Here is an 18,361-nt window from a genome sequence, read left to right as displayed (position 1 = left end):
GAGAGGTTACACGAATGGGAATGATAAAATGATTTATTGACATTCGAATGTTCCTGTTTTAATTGCACGGGGCCGTGTATCTGTCTTCATTTCAATATATATGCCAACCTACATTTACTGGCGATGTTAGTTATTGATTTTCTCGATATCCGACAGGGCATATCAAATACACACTTGTATATATATACTGATGTGTGGCAGCAAGAGCCTGTGTCAGCAGTGACCAGAGCCTTGAAATATCGACTAAATACTGTCGACTACTGGGTTTTTTCCCCACCACCAGCGGATCATGGCACCGATAGGGGACGCAACTCCCTCAGACAATATTTTCATCGTACCATATAATCTGTATGCATTGTGGATACATATACTGATGAAAAGAAATAAGGGAACACTTTACAATAACTGTGGAAGATTTAACTGGAAAATATATCTCAAAGTTTAATATTAAGAGTGTTAATATATGGTGTTTAATTTTACATCAGAACCTGGACATCTGTGGGTACATACGGTATATGTACTCGTCTTAAAGTGTATGATCTTATCTTTCCGTCAGAATATCTGCAAAACCTCACCTGTGTAAAACAGGTTAGTCGGTGACATTCGCAAACCACGATTTAAAGGTATGTTTCAACGTATTTACTGCATAAACTACATTACCGCATTGATGTACCATCTACCATGAGAAACTCAACATCTTATGAGATTTGTTAAAGGGCGTAAAACCCATCTCTTTAAATCAGTCTACACCCAGTAACATCTGTGACTCTTTCTGTATAGCGCATTAGAGTGTTTTAGTTCCTAAATCATATAGGGCGCTATAGAAACTTGGTATATTATTATTGTTATATTGCGTTTCCATATTAACTGACATCATTTGATGAAGGTTTAATAACAGAGGCAACTTATAACATGTAACATGTCGTAATACTCAATGAAATTATTAACCTTACAATGGTCGTGAATTCGAGCACTCAACAACGACACACGACTCCCGCAACAACATCCAACGTTGTATCAGCGATGCAAACATCTATACCATTTTAAAGCATTACTGGTCACTCAGATGGAAGTGTACATATCGGTACGTATGTATCGACCGATATGCTGTTCCACATTGTTTTAATGTGTTATCTATAACAGCTGTTGAAATACGTAGTGATAAACAGCCACTGGTTTGCTTGTTTAAAAACAGAAGAAGCTGACAGTTGCTGATGTGAATGGATGCTCTTGTACCGCATCATGTACTAGGGACAGTGTGGGCTCTCGGACAGCGACTGGGAGGGAGGCCGGTACACACGGCTTACAACACGTAGGGCGGTGGGGTAGCCTAGTGGTTAAAGCGTTCGTTCGTCATGCCGTAGACCCGGGTTCGATTCCCCACATGGGTACAATGTGTTTCGCCCATTTCTGGTGTCCCCCGCCGTGATATTGCTGGAATATTGCTAAAAGCGGCGTAAAACTAAACTCACTCACTCACTCACTTACAACACGGAAACAAAGCCACCGTAGCCCTGGGACCCTTCGGCGGACTTTGTTGCCAAAATCGACCTTTGATTAAATATTGAAATATTCTGTGCCCGAAAATCTGGAAATAATTGGATAGGTTTTACACTCCCTAATTAATCATTCATTGGACATGCTGGATGTTCTGATAAAGTTGTCGTGGGAAAGCGGCGTTTGAAAAAACTCTTCCGTCTTCAAGCAAACAATAAAAAACCTCCTCCAACACACTCGCACATTCACACACACACGCACGCACGTACACGAACACACACACACATACACACTAACACCCATGGATGATCTCCAGACACTATTTCGTAAAGTGACAGCACACCCAATATGCTGGTCATTCACGTGTCTATTCTTTGAAACGTTGGTCGGAACGGATTTAATTGAAAACACACACTAGAGAAAAGGTAAAATCGAAAAGTAACATTTCGCTTACTTACCTTGAAATAGCTCTAAGTCCTTCGTCCAGTATGCCCACAAAGTCATCCTCATGAGCAATAATTTTGTCATCGGAGTTCTGACTCTTCAAACGTTCCCGCATCTTAACTCGACTCTTCGTCTGGAGGGCCTCGCTGATTTCCGTGAACCCTCGGGCGAACTCCTCGACACTGATTCGGCCATCTCCGTCTTTATCGAGCTGACTGAAGACATCGACAAGTTCGTCTTTCGAGAGTTCGGAGCACACCGCCTGAAGTTCGTTCTGGTCGATGTAGCCGGAACCATCCAAGTCACAAGCCCGAAACAGTTGGCCCAATTTGGACTCAGCGTCGGTTTGGTCCATTGGAGGCGATTCTCAGTGCAGTTGGTGGTGAATCAGTCGTTGCCACTAATATGATTTATTTGCGTCGTATGCGGAGACTATACTACTCTGAAACGTAATATGGAATACATTTAATTAAAAGCACACAATATAGAAAATGTTGAACACAGTTAATTAAATAAAATGCAACAAAGGACGTACTTTGAATACAGTGAATCCGAGCGATAGCGTTCAATAATCCAAGTTAACGAGGAAGAGTGAGTGATCGCATTGATGTTCCCAACACATTGCCCAGAAGGTGAGGGATCCGGAATAACGCTATAACTAAATGAAAGAAACCACAGGGGTAAATGCTAGAAATTTCTATGGTATGTGTGGGTAAATGAGTTTAGTTTTACACGACTCTCAGCAATATTACAGCAATATCACGGCGGGGAACACCAGAAATTGGCTTCACACGTTGTACCCATGTTGGGAATCGAACCCGGGTCTCCGGCGTGACGAGCGAACGCTTTAACCACTAGGCTAATCCCGCCGAAGGCATGAACAATACAGGCGACATATCATGGTGTGAATAGGCTGGATTCGATTGACATTGAACACCATTCCTGTTACATCACAGATTTTCTTTTTCTGGAGAATACTAAACACCGCTCACCAAGAAACAAAACCATAAAAACAACATGTACCGCTCAAAGAAGTTAAGGAACATCCGATTCTTTCATATCTTTAGTATAGATATATTTCCATGCCGTACCATATTAACTACGGTAAATAAAAGAATTGGATGTTCTTGAGCTCCTTTATAGCTGTATACATACAAACCGGACACAAGTAGCTCAGCTAAATGTAGGTTGCAATGTGTATCCAATCATTAAAACGTTTCTCCCTGTTCCGTAGTCACTATTTTAGATTCTTACTTCAGTCATTACGTTTCTTATCTCTAGATTAGGACACGTGAAATAGGAAACCTGTTATGAATATTAAAAACCGTGTGTTTTTAACTTATAGCTTCTAGGGAAAGTTAGAATAAGAGAGCTGCTTCCTTTGAAGTGTATTGTCGTGGGCGACTTTCGTCGACTCCAGCCCACTGAAGCTATGACTGCACGCAATGGTGACAGATGAGGATGGCGGTGATGGTCAGATGATGTCAGACCCTTGTCAGTCAGAGCTGGGTCGTGGGCATTAAATGCCCATGACCTTTAGACATGCTGGTGAGACTTCAGAAACTTTTAGTTTCAAACAACCACCATCTTATTCTCTTCACGACTGTAGTTATTTCGAAGATCTGGTGTGTTTGTGTGTTGTTTAACGCCGCACTCAACAATATTCCAGCAACATGGCGGTGGTCTGTAAATAATTCTGGACCAGACAATCCAGTGATCAACAGCATGAGCATATACTCAAATGGGATGCGGTGACAATTGTCAATCAATTCAGCGAGCCGGACCACGAAACCGTTAGTCGCCTTTTACGACAAGCATGGGTTACTGAAGACCAGTTCTAACCCGGATCTCGTCGATCTATTGTGTGACTAAGTCAGTAAACGCTAATGATATACGTGTGGTTGGAATCGTACGATGGAGATTTCCTTCCCTTGTCAATTCTATTCAACTTTAACTTTGACCATTAACTTTTAAGTTTAACGTGATGAACTTGTGTACATCTTGACGATTCGGCGGGTGGCGAGCCCAAATAAGATAGATCAATGTTAATCTTTGAAACCCCTGAACGTGGTATAAATTTAACGGCCCAAGTATAACAGTTGAGTTCGAAACCATGGTAAAGGGGCACAACTCTGCACAAAGATATGATTTGATAACTCGGCTTCTGTTCCCTTATTGCGTCTGTCAATACTATTTCTCTTGCATATGCTTATGTGAGTGGCTTAGGATTGAGGTCGTTTTGATGAGTATTTCCGTTATATGTACAAGTATTTATATAAAGGATTGCCAGCTTAGGGCGAGAGGAACTGATTCAAATCATCGACGTTTAACACGAACGTGTTGCTAAGAAACTTTATGAAATTCAGGATGAATCTGTGATCCGACGTCTCAAGATTCGGATCCTGACACAACTAAGTGATGCAACTCAACACAGCCAAAATATAACGCGAATAACTCCAATCATCAAGTGCAAGTTCTTTTTTTTCTACATTAACATTACCCCGTTTATTTGAATTGCATTCCCAGCTCCCTGAGGAGTATACAACATAAGCTGCCTGTGAGGTTTTAATAAGCAACGGTCACATCCCATCTTATGATTCATGGCTGGATGAACAGAATCATATTTCGAACAAAGTCATTATAAGAGGGACACGTGTAATTCTGTATGGAGTAGGACCCAAGACCTAGAGACTTTCGGGACAAAGTTGCCGATCACAGTCTCATTATATCAGATCTTAGTTCTCCTTACCGCTGTACAAGGTTTTGAGGATCTCCTCACTTCAGAAGGACTTTTCCGGACCAATGAAATGACATTGGCCAATCAGAAAGAAGCTTTCTCAAGCTTTACGGCACAGCTTTACAAGCTTCCATTACAGATTACGCTTCGAAAAATAAGGATTCCAAATTTGAAAACTGAACAAACGAAAATTCTGGAATGTCTAACAAATGGCCAAGATTGAAAGGTAGTGTGTGCCACAGGCAATGGAAAGTCCCTTCCTTTTCAAAAGTTTATCCCATTGAAGCCAGAGTTATCGATGATTTTGACAGAATCAGTCACACAGTCCGTAACTGTCGATCAGAATACCTCGTATTAACCATTCGAGGTTTCATGATTAGAAAACACATTCCGACTGTTACTTTCGTGATCTAATTCGACGCTCTGATTGGTCGGATGAAAGGCAGTTCCGACTCGATCCGTAATGGGATGTCAGGTATTTCTTTAGCGGTAGCAAGGAATAGGATATGATCATAATGAGATCGCCGAACACAGTCACCCGTAAAAGTACTCCCCCTAGACCAACATTGCTTAACGCCACCTGATTTGGTATTAAAAACGACAAAAACCCTTTCCGCATCCATAAGAAATCTTTGCTAAACGTCGATTGTACAATTCCGACTATATCATGATTATGTGTTTGTTTACACCGCATTTAGCAGTATTACCGCTGTACGACGTGCTCTGTAAACAATCAAGCCTGGACCAGACAATCCAGTCACTGACATCATGAAATACGATGACAGAGCATCTGTTTTTGAATCACCATCTAAACGTGGTGGCACTAGGTCCTCTCTAAAAGGTCAGCGTATCCTGCCAGGTCATACACACATGCAACGGCTAGTCAACTGTGCACCAGGAAACATTCGTTAACGTATGGTACAAGTCAAATAGGGAATTCCATCAGACAAAGCGAGAAAAGTAAGTCAATTGAGTTGATTATAACGATTGCACCATAAGCTGACGCCTTGGCAACGTGTGACACGGCCTCAATTTCAGTATATCTTATTTTGAGTGGGAAGTATCGGACACATGTCCTATTTGGACGTATATTACAAACGATGCATTGTATATATATTGACCCTGCTGATCATAGAAACGGCCAAGGATGAAGACAACAAAAGTTCTACATGCGGGTCTCTAGTGCACTGTATCAGTTACACACATCAATAACGTGAATATCAGCCAATCAACATGCGACATTCAGCCGAGGCATTAGCCGCCTCTGTGTTGTTTTGAGGTCAATATCCAGCCCAGAAGGTAACTAATATTGATTTGGTTTTCAATTATCAGTACGTGGCCCAGCTGTACTGACGGATTGAGCTGGGTTAATGAAATTGAACGCACATACTGTGAATATGAAATGCATTTATCACTACGTAATTGCAAGTGTCGATCCCGTTTCCAGAAATGTAATATTCAGAAATATATGAGCTGAAATGCATTTGGAGTTTGACAAAATATATCTAGATTTCGTAAATGACGTAAATCTGAAGTGAAACATAAATATTGTGAAAAGTTGATTCAGTGAAATCCGACACCCTTGTTATTCTAACTCTGGGGACACTGGTTGTCTTCCTGTAGGTATGGAAATATGTGAAACTATCTATTTTCAGTATTTCTCTCATTGTTTACGGGGGCGGTGGGGTAGCCTAGTGTTGTAGTTATACTTCGTTCTGATTGGCTATAATGTACCAACTGTTCAAGTATGTTCATTGTTTACGAAGGTACTCATACCAACATGAGGTCATTGTCGCCGCAATTAAACATTATTTGGCCATGTTGTTGACGGCAAGGAAACCGTCCGTCGAAATTCCCAATTGCACTATGGTCCTTTCCACGGAAGACATTTGTCCTAAACACATTATTTATTACTTGCAGTTCCTTTCAGATTTGACCGCCTCCGTGGTGTAGTGGTTAGAGCGTCCACCCGAAGAGCGGAAGGTCGCGGGTTCGATCCGTTAAAATATGGTACTTGTTGGTCCCTGCCTGGCGCTCGGCATTCATGGGTACTCCAAGGTCTGGTTGGCTCGGAGTCGGTATAATGTGTCTGAGTGGGGTATTCATGCTTCACTGCGGCATGGTATCTCAGTGGGCTAGCACTATAAAACCAGCTTCAGTCTGGTCTAGTAGAAGCAGCCGCACATACACATACACACGCATGCACGTCGTCATATGAGCGAAATATTCTCAAGCACGACGTTAAACCCAATTTCACCTCACCTCCTTTCAGATTTGACCTGATATTGACGTTAAATTATCCTAGTCACCCCCCATGAGGAAGCTGGCGGTGTACGGCGCTAGTCTCAAAGGCAAGTTTGATCAGTCAACATCCGGGGAGATAACTGCTGGTAGAATACAGGCGAGAAAAGTATAATCATCATTCATTTGTCTACGGTCACCCATTGTTCATGACATCATTGCGATTTTATGTAACGGCCTTCCATCAACGGAATAACGAAGCAGATGTCTTTATTCTAGGACGAGGAGACTCTCGCCAGGCTGTTGATGCATGCCATAATATCCCAACTGCGTTATTGACGCTCATGATATCGATCACTAGATTGTCTGGTCAAGAGTCGATTATTTACAGACCGCCGCCAAACAAACAAATAAACAAGCATAATGGACCACACAGCATCTCCAAAGCCATACATACGCAAAGAGTAGAATGTGAAGTGTACTTTCCGAAATGAAACGATTTGAAAACGTAATGCAATATACTCAACTCAACGTGTCACGACCAAACATTATCGGCGGTATAGTTAAATATACATATCGTAATAACATGCACGAGTAATAGGTATTCAGGAACCTTGAATGGTGACAGAGAATTAGTTTGCCGCTTCAAATAGCATGAGGAAAGCTTAGAGTGGAAACGCTTAATCTTTACATGTTGAAATTATTATATACCGATATAGTAATACATGCAGCTGTATCATTTATATGTGCCTTAAAAAGAATAATTTCATCTAAATTGAAATGTATTTAATGTACTTACATACAACGCATCCATGTAATAGTTCTGGTACAACAAATCTGTTTGTCCTCAATACAGAACAATTAAATCTAATAGAGATTCGAGAGAGAAAATCTGCTCATGTGTCCACCAATTATGAAAATGCGTTTTATCAATTTGATATTCTTCACAAAAGATATGATATTGAGACAATTTTTAATTAGAGGTCGAACTTGGCGTTCCGCTGACGTCATTCTGTCTAGCCTTGAGATATCTGACAAGCTGTGAATGAACATGACTTGTGATTGATCGGAACAGCAGTGGATCTGATAGGCTTGTCGGTAGTGACGTCATTAACCGTGTTACCCGGATGTTTCTAAGAAGGGATAGTACAAGTTATGAACAGTTGAGTTCAAGGTCATGACCATTTATCTTATGTAATCTGTCATTTAACTAATGTCAAATTAACTGCAACCGATGTATTCGTATCGTAGATATGTTAGTTCAACATGCATTTAATAATAGTGTTGATAAAAACACCGGAGGAGTGAGTGAGTTTGGTTTTACGCCGCTTTTAGCAATATTCCAGCAATGTCACGGCGGGGTACACCAGTACACCAGGAATGGGCTTCACGCATTTTATCCATATGGGGAATCGAACCCATATCGAGCCCATATGGGCGTGACGAGCGAACGCTTTAACCACTAGGCTACCCCACCGCCCCACACTAGAGAAGGGTGAGTGAGTTAGGTTAGGCGTTGCTTTGAACATTATCATAAATCTACTTAGGAGAAGAAAGTAAACACCCATCGTTGATGATTTCTAAACACCAACAAGCAATAAATGATTATCTCAGAGCGAGTTGCTTATGGCAGCTGTTTGATTACCTTCGGCTACTGTTTCAGATCTTTTACGATTTCAGTCCAGTCAGGTTTTTGTAGTCTTTTGGTTACATTCATTTATATTCAAGTGTACACTATATTTTGTCCAGTAGTGTATTTACATCATAGCATCTAAGCATATGCGGGGGAATTCTTGTGTGACACTGGTCATAGTGGGAATAGCATTGGTTTAAGCCAAAAAGCTGTGGTGCTGAAATACAAATGATGACCTCAGGGCGAATTGGGGATTCGAACCCAAGAAAGCGGATCCTAAACCTTACTTGTCATTATAAGAATGTACATATGTACTCTCATGTGGCCTGACAAAAGTACTTAACTTTATTGAGTAACGTAGCATATTTCGATTTATTCAAGGTATCAGAGTTATCCAAGTATCACTTTTAGCGTTTATACTTAGTTCCAGATAAATAGCACATTGAACTGAGGAATATATGATCAGACATATGGTATTTCGTCAAGAGGTACTGTTAAAAAAACTACACATACCTTATCAAAGTTAACCCCTGGTTTTTCTGCACGTAAACATTACTTATAGGGTCTTGCAATGGTGCATTGTACATTCTGCTTGAGCAAACAGGAACACCTTCAAAACCAATTGGCTGTATCAAGAATGATGTTTGATTTCAAGAGACAGTTATTCATTTAAGAGGAGTAAATCCAGGATCCTCGTTGTTCAGACGCCTAACCCTGACAAAACAGTTTGTGCATCTCTAGTACTTTTCAATCTCCGCCATGTAGCTGGAAGATTGCTGAGTGCGACGTTTAACAACCAACCAACCAACTTTGCAAAATACGAACGTCGGAGGACCGAACAATGTTTCCTATGAAAACCAAGTAAACTGTAAACTTTACAAACTTTAAAAATCGAAGTAAACTGTGAACTTTGATTATGCCGATTATCACAGTCTCATTCTGTTTCTTGGTTGAATATCTAAACGTCTACACAACGTTATTTCTGGATATGGTGAGTTTCACGGTGACAACATCAAGGGCGTGGACCTGGTTGTACAGATACAAGATCTGGCCGACGTTTCGTCCTTCACCCTGGTAAAACACGCGAGATAGTGAACCTATATTTGAACATTTATCTCCGGGAATGTTCAAAATAACTTTCTTAATAAAGATTTTAGTAAAGCTGTCACTCAAACCAAACAGGAGATATTAGAGGGACATTTTTGTGTCACTGACAAAGGTTCCCCATATCAGACATATATTTACGCACGCGATCATTAATCTTAATGCACTTTGTTGCGTTGACAGTCGCCCACGAGCCTACTGAAGGACTGGAGACTGTCCTTGGTGCAGTGATAGATTGCCGTGTATTGCATAGACAATACAAGAACGGTTATCGTGTGGAGAACTCGCCTTAGAAAGGCCATTTGATTCTAACTCAGTCAACACAAAGCGTTAGGACCTATAAGTAGCGGCACATGTATCTTACATATCGTCAAAGCAAGTCAATGATCGTGAATTACATAGCACATGTGTTTGACTCACAATTTGATGACTCGGCGTTATTGTCAGATATACTGTTCCTCTTTAGGAAAAGACGATATCTTGCTCGTATACGTGATATGTTGCTCATGCACAGTTTGGATTTCGTGCATGCCTTGTACATAAACAAATTTGGCACATTGCAATGAATCTAACTGGGTCTATCACTTGACTGACTGATGCATAACAAATATGAAATAATCGCTAATGTTCCTTGTGTGCATGGTACCTTGAAAACTTAAATGATGCATCCTATAGTATCGATATGTGTCATGCCTTATTCAGTAGCTTTAATGTACAGATCCTACCGTAGTCGTGTCTTAATGCTAAATTCATGGACATAAATATACGAATCCTACCGTCGTCTATTCGTTCTTGTCTTATATGCCTTATATGCCTTATCCATAGACATACGAATATACGAATTCTACCACTGTCGTGCCTTATTTATAGACATATGAATCCTACCCTAGTCGTGTCTTATATGCCTTATTCATGGACATACGAATATACGAATTCTAACACTGTCGTGTCTTATATGCCTTATTCATGGACATACGAATATACGAATTCTAACACTGTCGTGTCTTATATGCCTTATTCATGCCTTATTCTACCGTAATCGTGTTTTTCATGTCTTAATCATAAAGTGTAACATACGAATCCTACCGCAGGCGTTTTAATGGCTTATTCATAGACTTAAATATACGAATTCTACCGTAGTCGTGTCTTAATCCCTTATTCCTGGACTTTCGTGTTTTGGTTGCATTATTCACATACTGCGTGTGACTCGGTACTGGTAGCTGATACCATCAACTGATGTGTATGTGTTTCATTTGTGTAGTAACGCATGTTAGCTTTATCACTATACTATATTTAATGAATTATTTCATAGTCATACCAGGGGTCGTTTCTTCAACTTATTCCTCGCATCATCAAAGAGACATGCATGTGTATATTCATATCAGTCCTCTGTTGGCTTGGTGACCGTGCTGACAGGTAATGCTATTCAAGACCTATGGTGGACTAAATTACTGCACTTGTTACTCACACATTGGTCTGCAAGGAGTGGAGTAACCATGTTATCCTGCGTGGAACACAAGCTATCGTGTCTTTGCGGGGATTAAAGATTTAGAAAAATGTTTGAGATGACCCCCGACTCGAAATGCTTCACAGTACATACACCATGATGTGTTGTACTGTAAAGCATTTCGAGTCGGGGGTCGTCTCAATTTTTATTTTTTTTTAATCTTTAAACGAGGGCTTGTGGATAGCATTAAAATAACGACAGACGTCCTGACAAGCAAACAAACACAGGCACGCACACGCACACGCACGAGCACATGATTTCATGCATCCACGTACCTTGTTATGAATTTTGCCTCATTCAAACTGATGGAGACACATGCGGTACGTGCTGCCTATGTTGCAGTGATAAGAAAGGCAAATACTGATCATGTATTCCTTGAGCAATAATATATCATTTTCAAGCAACGTTTTCATCAAGTTTAATCTAATACAGTGGGGCCTTGAGACAGGGGATCGTTTTACCATGGAATAGTGTTAGGGACAGCCTTGATGTTTGTATTACGTTATCTGACCTTTGCAATGACTTAAGTATGACAAAAGAGCGAGATCGTGAGGATACGAGATTCTCGCGATCTGGCTTTCTCGGTTTTTTCGTTAAAAGTCGAGAACGCGTGACTGCCACATTTGGACATAATACAAAATGTCGCAATTCAACGATCTTGTTTTGTCAAATCAAATCACAAACACACATTTTTAAGCATTCTCGCATTTTTGCGTTTTAGACACTGTTCTCGCGCATGCGTAACAACACGAGGACACGTTATTAGTCCTTAAACATTCTGGTATTCATTTTCATATTAAGAGTGTCCCTGAGCATTCCATATTTTACTAAATTTCTGATCGAATTTGGCGAGACTTAATGAATGGGGATACTTTGAAAATAGTTTTTTCAAGGTCAGTTTTGCACGAAATAAGAGAGTGAGATGAGCTTTAATGGTTTGTGGTCAGTTGTCAATCTGGCGAACCCCCAGAGCACGGGTTGGATCTGTCAGACAAGAGATCATCCATTTGCACAGAAAATATGGCGCCTTAGACGCCGTGTCTAGTTTGATATGTGACAAACGTACTATGGCGAAAAGGAAATTTCACACCGAAATAGCAATTTCGATATCAGTTTCTCACAGTATAACCATCTGTCATAAAGATGATCTCTCCAGCTGCAACCGATAACCTTCAGATGGATCACATGAACCTTCAGATGGATTACATGAACCTACAGATGGATCACATGAACCTACAGATGGATTACATGAGCCTACAGATGGATCACATGAACCTGGATCACATGAACAGATGGATTACATGAACCTACAGAATGGATCACATGAACCTACAGATGGATTACATGAACCTACAGATGGATCACATGAACCTACAGATGGATCACATGAACCTACAGATGGATCACATGAACACAGATGGATCACATGAACCTACAGATGGATCACATGAACCTACAGATGGATCACATGAACCTACAGATGGATCACATGAACCTACAGATGGATCACATGAACCTACAGATGGATCATGAACCTACAGATGGATCACATGAACCTACAGATGGATTACATGAACCTACAGAAGGATCACATGAACAGAGATGGATTACATGAACCTGGATCACATGAACTTGCTACAGATGGATCACATGAACATTCCTACAGAAGGAGAACCTACAGATGGATCATGAACCTACAGATGGATTAACTTTCAGATGGATCACATGAACCTACAGATCAGGATCACATGAACCTACAGATTGGTTACATGAACCTTAAGATGAACACATGAACCTTCCAGATTGATCACATGAAACAAGCCTTCCAGTTCACAGCAAGTATATGATGCTTCTTGGCAGAAACCTACACGAAACACGGGTCAGCATGACAGATGAAGCCAGTTAACAAACCAACGATGAGTGAAAATATGACTCTCCTTGACAGACAAGCCAGTTAACAAACCAACGATGAGTGAAAATATGACTCTCCTTGACAGACAAGCCAGTTAACAAACCAACGATGAGTGAAAATATGACTCTCCTTGACAGACAAGCCAGTTAACAAACCAACGATGAGTGAAAATAATATCTTCATTGATAGATTTATATATCAACTATGAGTGGACACTCCATGACACACACCAGGCAGTCCATCAAAGATGGGTTGATAACATGACGATTTATGACGGACAAGCTAGTGGCCATGTCAACGAGACAAACTGGTTAACATATTAAAGATGATTTAATGTATAGCATTCCTTGACAGGAAGATATACACATGTGACTCGAGCCTTGCAGTAGTTGTTTTTCTTCAACGAAGTAAACATATCCAATTTAGCGTGGTATCCTTCATTGATTAGGTGTGTTTTTGCAGTGAATGAGTAAGTGAGTTGGGTTTAACGCCAATTTTAGCACTATTCCAGCAATATCACGGCCGTGTGTGTGTGTGTGTGTTGAGGGTTTGGGGTGGGGTGGGTGGGTGGGTGGGGGGGTGTGTGTTTGCACCAGAAATGGGCTTCACAAACTGTGGAGAATCGAACCCTTGACGTGACGATGAACCTGAACCACTAGACTACCCCACTGTTCCTATCAGAGTACTACTTTACAAGCATCATCCAAGGAACATCTCCTTGCGCTAAACATCAAAATCTTAATTGAGTCTTCGGAATATATAAACGGGAATATTGTGGAAATTACCATGCGACCTGAATATCTCCACAAGTCATAAAACCATATACTATACTCTCATTACTGAAGTTGTTTGAACAGCAGCTGCTGTTCAGAACTGTTATTAATTTGTAATGCTCTTGATCTGCAGGGACATGTTTAAAATGCTGGTTATATAAGGATGACAATTTTAACATCAGTTTAAGTATATAAAGCTTAAGGCTACAAACTTGAAACATACTATATATAGATAGTATACATTGTATACACATATAATGCTTCAACGGGGGTTATATCTTAACCCAAGAACTTCTATCATCAATAATAACTCTCGGTATGAAGTAATAGCATGTCTTCTTGTCTTAGCCGTAGTTACTTCGGGCTTTCCTCCCCCTTTTAGCTGACCCAATATATATGCAATTTAAATAATGTTCGGAGGGATATTAACCAACTCACTCACTCGTACTGGAAGACGACACTGAAGCCGTTTCTCCAAACCGTAAATTCCGAAGTTGGTTTTATTTACTCAGATCATCTGTCTCTTATCGCTATCGGTCGATGAATCACACTTTCACTATACACAGCTATAAGAATTCTACATGCAATACCTTACCTCGATATAACGCAGACGCAACTCCTCACCATGTTGAAATGAACATGCAAAATATTACATGATATAGTATATGTGGATATGAACGACAGTCTTCCCGCAATGTTTACACGTCAATGGCATAATTCTAGATATAACATGACTGTCAGAGTCGCTGACCAACAGCTGTTGCGATCTTAAATAGCCCACATACCACGCAAAGATAGCGAAGAGAAAACAAAATGAAAAAGAAATAGGATATTTTATTGAAAAGTACAGACCATCACCAAAACAAACCGCAACCATGACACCAGGTGTAGAGAGCTAGGCAGGTACGAACATACTTCCCAATCAGCTGACAAGAAGATTAATCCCGCTACCGAATGTAAACTTACAGGTATATGTGAACGTATTCCTGCTCCGTTACGCCATGATCCTGTGTTACAAGCTAGCTAGCACAGTGTGATTCTAACCAGTCCGTAGGCTGTGAGGTTTTAGGTTCCTGCTGACTATATCAACTCAGGTTGCAGGTAATAGACTCGCTGACTTGACCCCATGCGAAAGCGACGTCCCACAGGCTGAAATCGATAAGTTTGGGTCACGTGACTGACGTCACTCGGCATATGTTCATCCGGGCACTGTCTATGACGTGGTAAGCGACAGTTGTGTGTGGTTGTGCTGCTATTCAGGCGGTTAGAACGCACATGTTCCAATAAGAAATTTATCAGATAACGCGTAAGTGATATTGAATTACCAGTCAATTATCTATACACATCAAAGCGGAGCCGACAATGACTGACATTGATGCTATATTGGAAATTTGACAGTTAATATATGCTTACATGTTCGTAGGAATAATACAAGTAGTTGTATGATATTAATTCAATTAATTGAGGGCCCGTTGTACATATGAAATATAATTAATATTTCGTCCCTAAACCGAGTTTTCTTCCTGATGATAATGGCATGTGTGATGATAATACTGATGATGATGATAATACTGATGATGATGATGATGACTATGACTACAAAGTTGATAATAATTCTGCATCTGACATCAAACTATCATAATTCTTGCGCCGATGACGTCAATGACAGTCACCACACCAACAACACAGTGAGCATACATCAGCCCCTTGTTTTCAAGCCATCATTTACGGCATGTGCCCGATCGTTACGCCACGCATCCGTCACGTCAGTGTCTTACACAAGCGGTATTTAACACGTGCTTACGTTCATATATCGCTCAGGTAATTTTATGCCGTTGTTTACAGCAGCAACAAGGCTTGTGTACCGAAGTCGGCGACTGGCAACAGGTGGTTGACGGGCGGGAGATGGTGGCCAACACGATTTGTTTGAAAAGGAATTGATCTGTTCGAAGTATGAGATGAGTGACCTTTAAATACAACACAGTATTGATTAATGTGCCAGCAACTACCTACATTCCTGTCAATTTCTATACCAGGCGCGATCGAATCCAATGCTTATACATCCATTGTAGACTTGTTTATTGTGATGGGTTTAATTGCTGTTGATTGATGCAGTCTCATTGTACGTAGGTACGTATGACAGTCCGTGGTTGAGTTGCTTGAAGGCTATTCTTACCGTAGTTGATATATTTACCATATGTTATATTTGGGATTACACATTTTCAGTCAAGAATAGATTCTAGTAGATTGTATAGTCCCATTCGGGGCGATGGGAGCTGTGCCATTGTGCATTTGTCAGAGGGGGACCCGAAGTATGTAACCCAGACTACCAGTTGTCAATCTTTAATCTTTGTGAGTGAGTGTGTTTAGTTTTACGTCGCACTCAGCAGTATTCCAGCTACATGTATATGGCGGCGGTCTGCAAATAATCAAGTCTGGACCTAACAATGTAGTGATCAACAACACGAGCATTGATCTACGCAATTGGGATACGATGACATGTGTCAACCAAGTCAGCGAGCCTAACCACCCGATCCCGTTAGTCTCCTCTTAAGACAAACATGAGTTACTGAAGATCAATTCTAAGCCGGATCTTCACGGGTCTCATTTTTTGTCATCCTCGATAATCTCCAAGGGTATACGTTACGATAACTCTCCACTATACCCTGGACGCATCTACGGCTTGGCCCGATGATTTTATTACCTCCCTTAGCTGGCTTCTTATCCAATCAGGTGTCTACGCTGGGAAGTTGAGCGGACCAATCACAACTCACGTTCGCTTCTTAAATTATCTAACCGATTAAACTTGGCAACACAATTGATGCAGAGGTACTCTGAAAGAGGTTGAAGGAGTTCTTGCATATATTTTTTAAAAGTTTCAGATCTGTAAATTTGTCTGTATGATTTCCCCCCAAATCTGAGTTGCACTGCGAACAAACCTTCGCGGCTGCGACCGCTATCTTTGTTGACACTGGCAAGCTCGGTTGTAACGGCGGCTTAGCTGATTGGCTACTGTGAGAATGTCTGTACGGAGACATTCGTCCGTTTACTGTACGGAGTCAGCCAAGGGAGGTAATAAAATCATCGGGCCAAGCCGTAGATGCGTCCAGGATATAGTGGAGAGTTATCCCTGGAGATTATCGAGGATGCATTTTTTGTGGAAGCGGCCGTACCTGAGACGGTTAGATGGCGATCAGGGGCCTCACCCTGAGAGTGCGGGTTCGAATCCCGCATGGAGCCGAGTTGCTGTACGTCCTCACTAACCTACGCACATATACTGGTTGTAAGAGACGATATAATTTTATGACGCAAGTGGTCAGACGCAGCGACTAAGGTCATTACACCCTTGTACCCGCTGCTTATAGATGTGTAGACATAAGCTGAATATTAGCGAGCGGCAACAAACGAAAACGGACACTTTGTCGCTTAATTACGATATATTAGATACTGGAAAGTAGAGTGAGTTTAACTTTACGCCGCCTTTAGCAATCTTCCAGCAATATCACGGCGGGGACTCCCAGAAATGGGCTTTACACATTGACCCATGTGGGAAATCGAACCCGGGTCTTCGGCGTGACGAGCGAACGCTTTAACCACTAGGCTACCCCACCGCCCCACTGGCAAGTAGAGGCTCTTACGCTTGCGATGCATATCGACGCGTATGTGTGTGCATATGTGTGTATGTACGTGGATGCGTGTACATGTGTATGAGTGTCAATATGTGTGTGCGTGTACATACGTACGTACGTATGTGGATGCGTGCGTGCGTTTGCCTGAAAAGTCCTGGAGCAATGGCGGCTTGCTAGTGCGGTATTATGCCGCAGTTCAATATGGATTCCACGTAGTTACTGGACTGGAATGCATGATGCGTTAATTGATTTAAAACCAGCATTTGCATACGTTAGCATTTAAACAAAGGAATTTGCCTATTACTCGTTCTGCATCATCATACACGTACTGAGTAGAAACAGTTATGTTTTGCCATATCAATTTATGATGATGCTATTGAAATTAGACAGATATAAATGTATGACTAGCAAACATTTGCACATTCGATTCTACATAACATTTCTAAAACTTCTGTGATTGTAATTCGGACATTTCGTTGCAATATCAATTTATCGTTCAGAAATTAAAAGAAACCAATTTTGTTAGATCTGTGTATTTGTGAGAGCTTTCAGAACCTAGGTTCAGTGAGATTTATCTGTCTAACCATACCTGACTAAGGGCGGTGGGGTGGTCTAGTGGTTAAAGCGTTCGCTCGTCACGCCGAAGGTCCGGGTCGAATCCCCACATGGGTACAATGTGTGAAGCCCATTTCTGGTGTCCCCCGCCGTGATATTGCTGGAATATTGCTAAAAGCGGCGTAAAACTAAACTCGCACACTCATACCTGACTAAACCTTTAAGGATTTCACCCGAATGTTTTAATTCCATGGTTTGGGGTTAAAGTCGTACTGAAGCACTGAAGCTGTGCATCGGCTTGAAAAAACACTGTTGTTCAATAGTTTTGT

General features: G+C 41.1%; 1 protein-coding gene across 4 annotated transcripts in view; it reads right to left on the bottom strand.

Moving 5' to 3' along the window:
• LOC124261985 (ras and EF-hand domain-containing protein-like) overlaps positions 1 to 18,361 on the bottom strand; it is a 57,503-nt gene that overhangs the window by 26,031 nt on the left and 13,111 nt on the right. For 3 of the 4 annotated variants that reach the window (XM_046696363.1, XM_046696366.1, XM_046696367.1), the window contains exons 1-2: positions 14,815 to 15,009; positions 1,956 to 2,383 (exon numbers count right to left, since the gene is read on the bottom strand). In XM_046696363.1, the coding sequence (XP_046552319.1) occupies positions 1,956 to 2,296 (341 nt within the window). In that variant the 5' untranslated portion in view covers positions 2,297 to 2,383; positions 14,815 to 15,009. Of the gene's footprint in view, positions 1 to 1,955; positions 2,384 to 14,814; positions 15,010 to 18,361 lie in introns of those variants that run through there. The other variant, XM_046696364.1, reaches the window with a different exon arrangement.

Source organism: Haliotis rubra, unplaced genomic scaffold (genome assembly GCF_003918875.1).
Source record: "Haliotis rubra isolate DU_JTF1 unplaced genomic scaffold, ASM391887v1 Scf82, whole genome shotgun sequence".
Taxonomy (NCBI): domain Eukaryota; kingdom Metazoa; phylum Mollusca; class Gastropoda; order Lepetellida; family Haliotidae; genus Haliotis; species Haliotis rubra.
The sequence above is the reverse complement of the archived record's forward strand: the minus strand, read 5'-3'. Positions and strand labels throughout refer to the sequence as shown.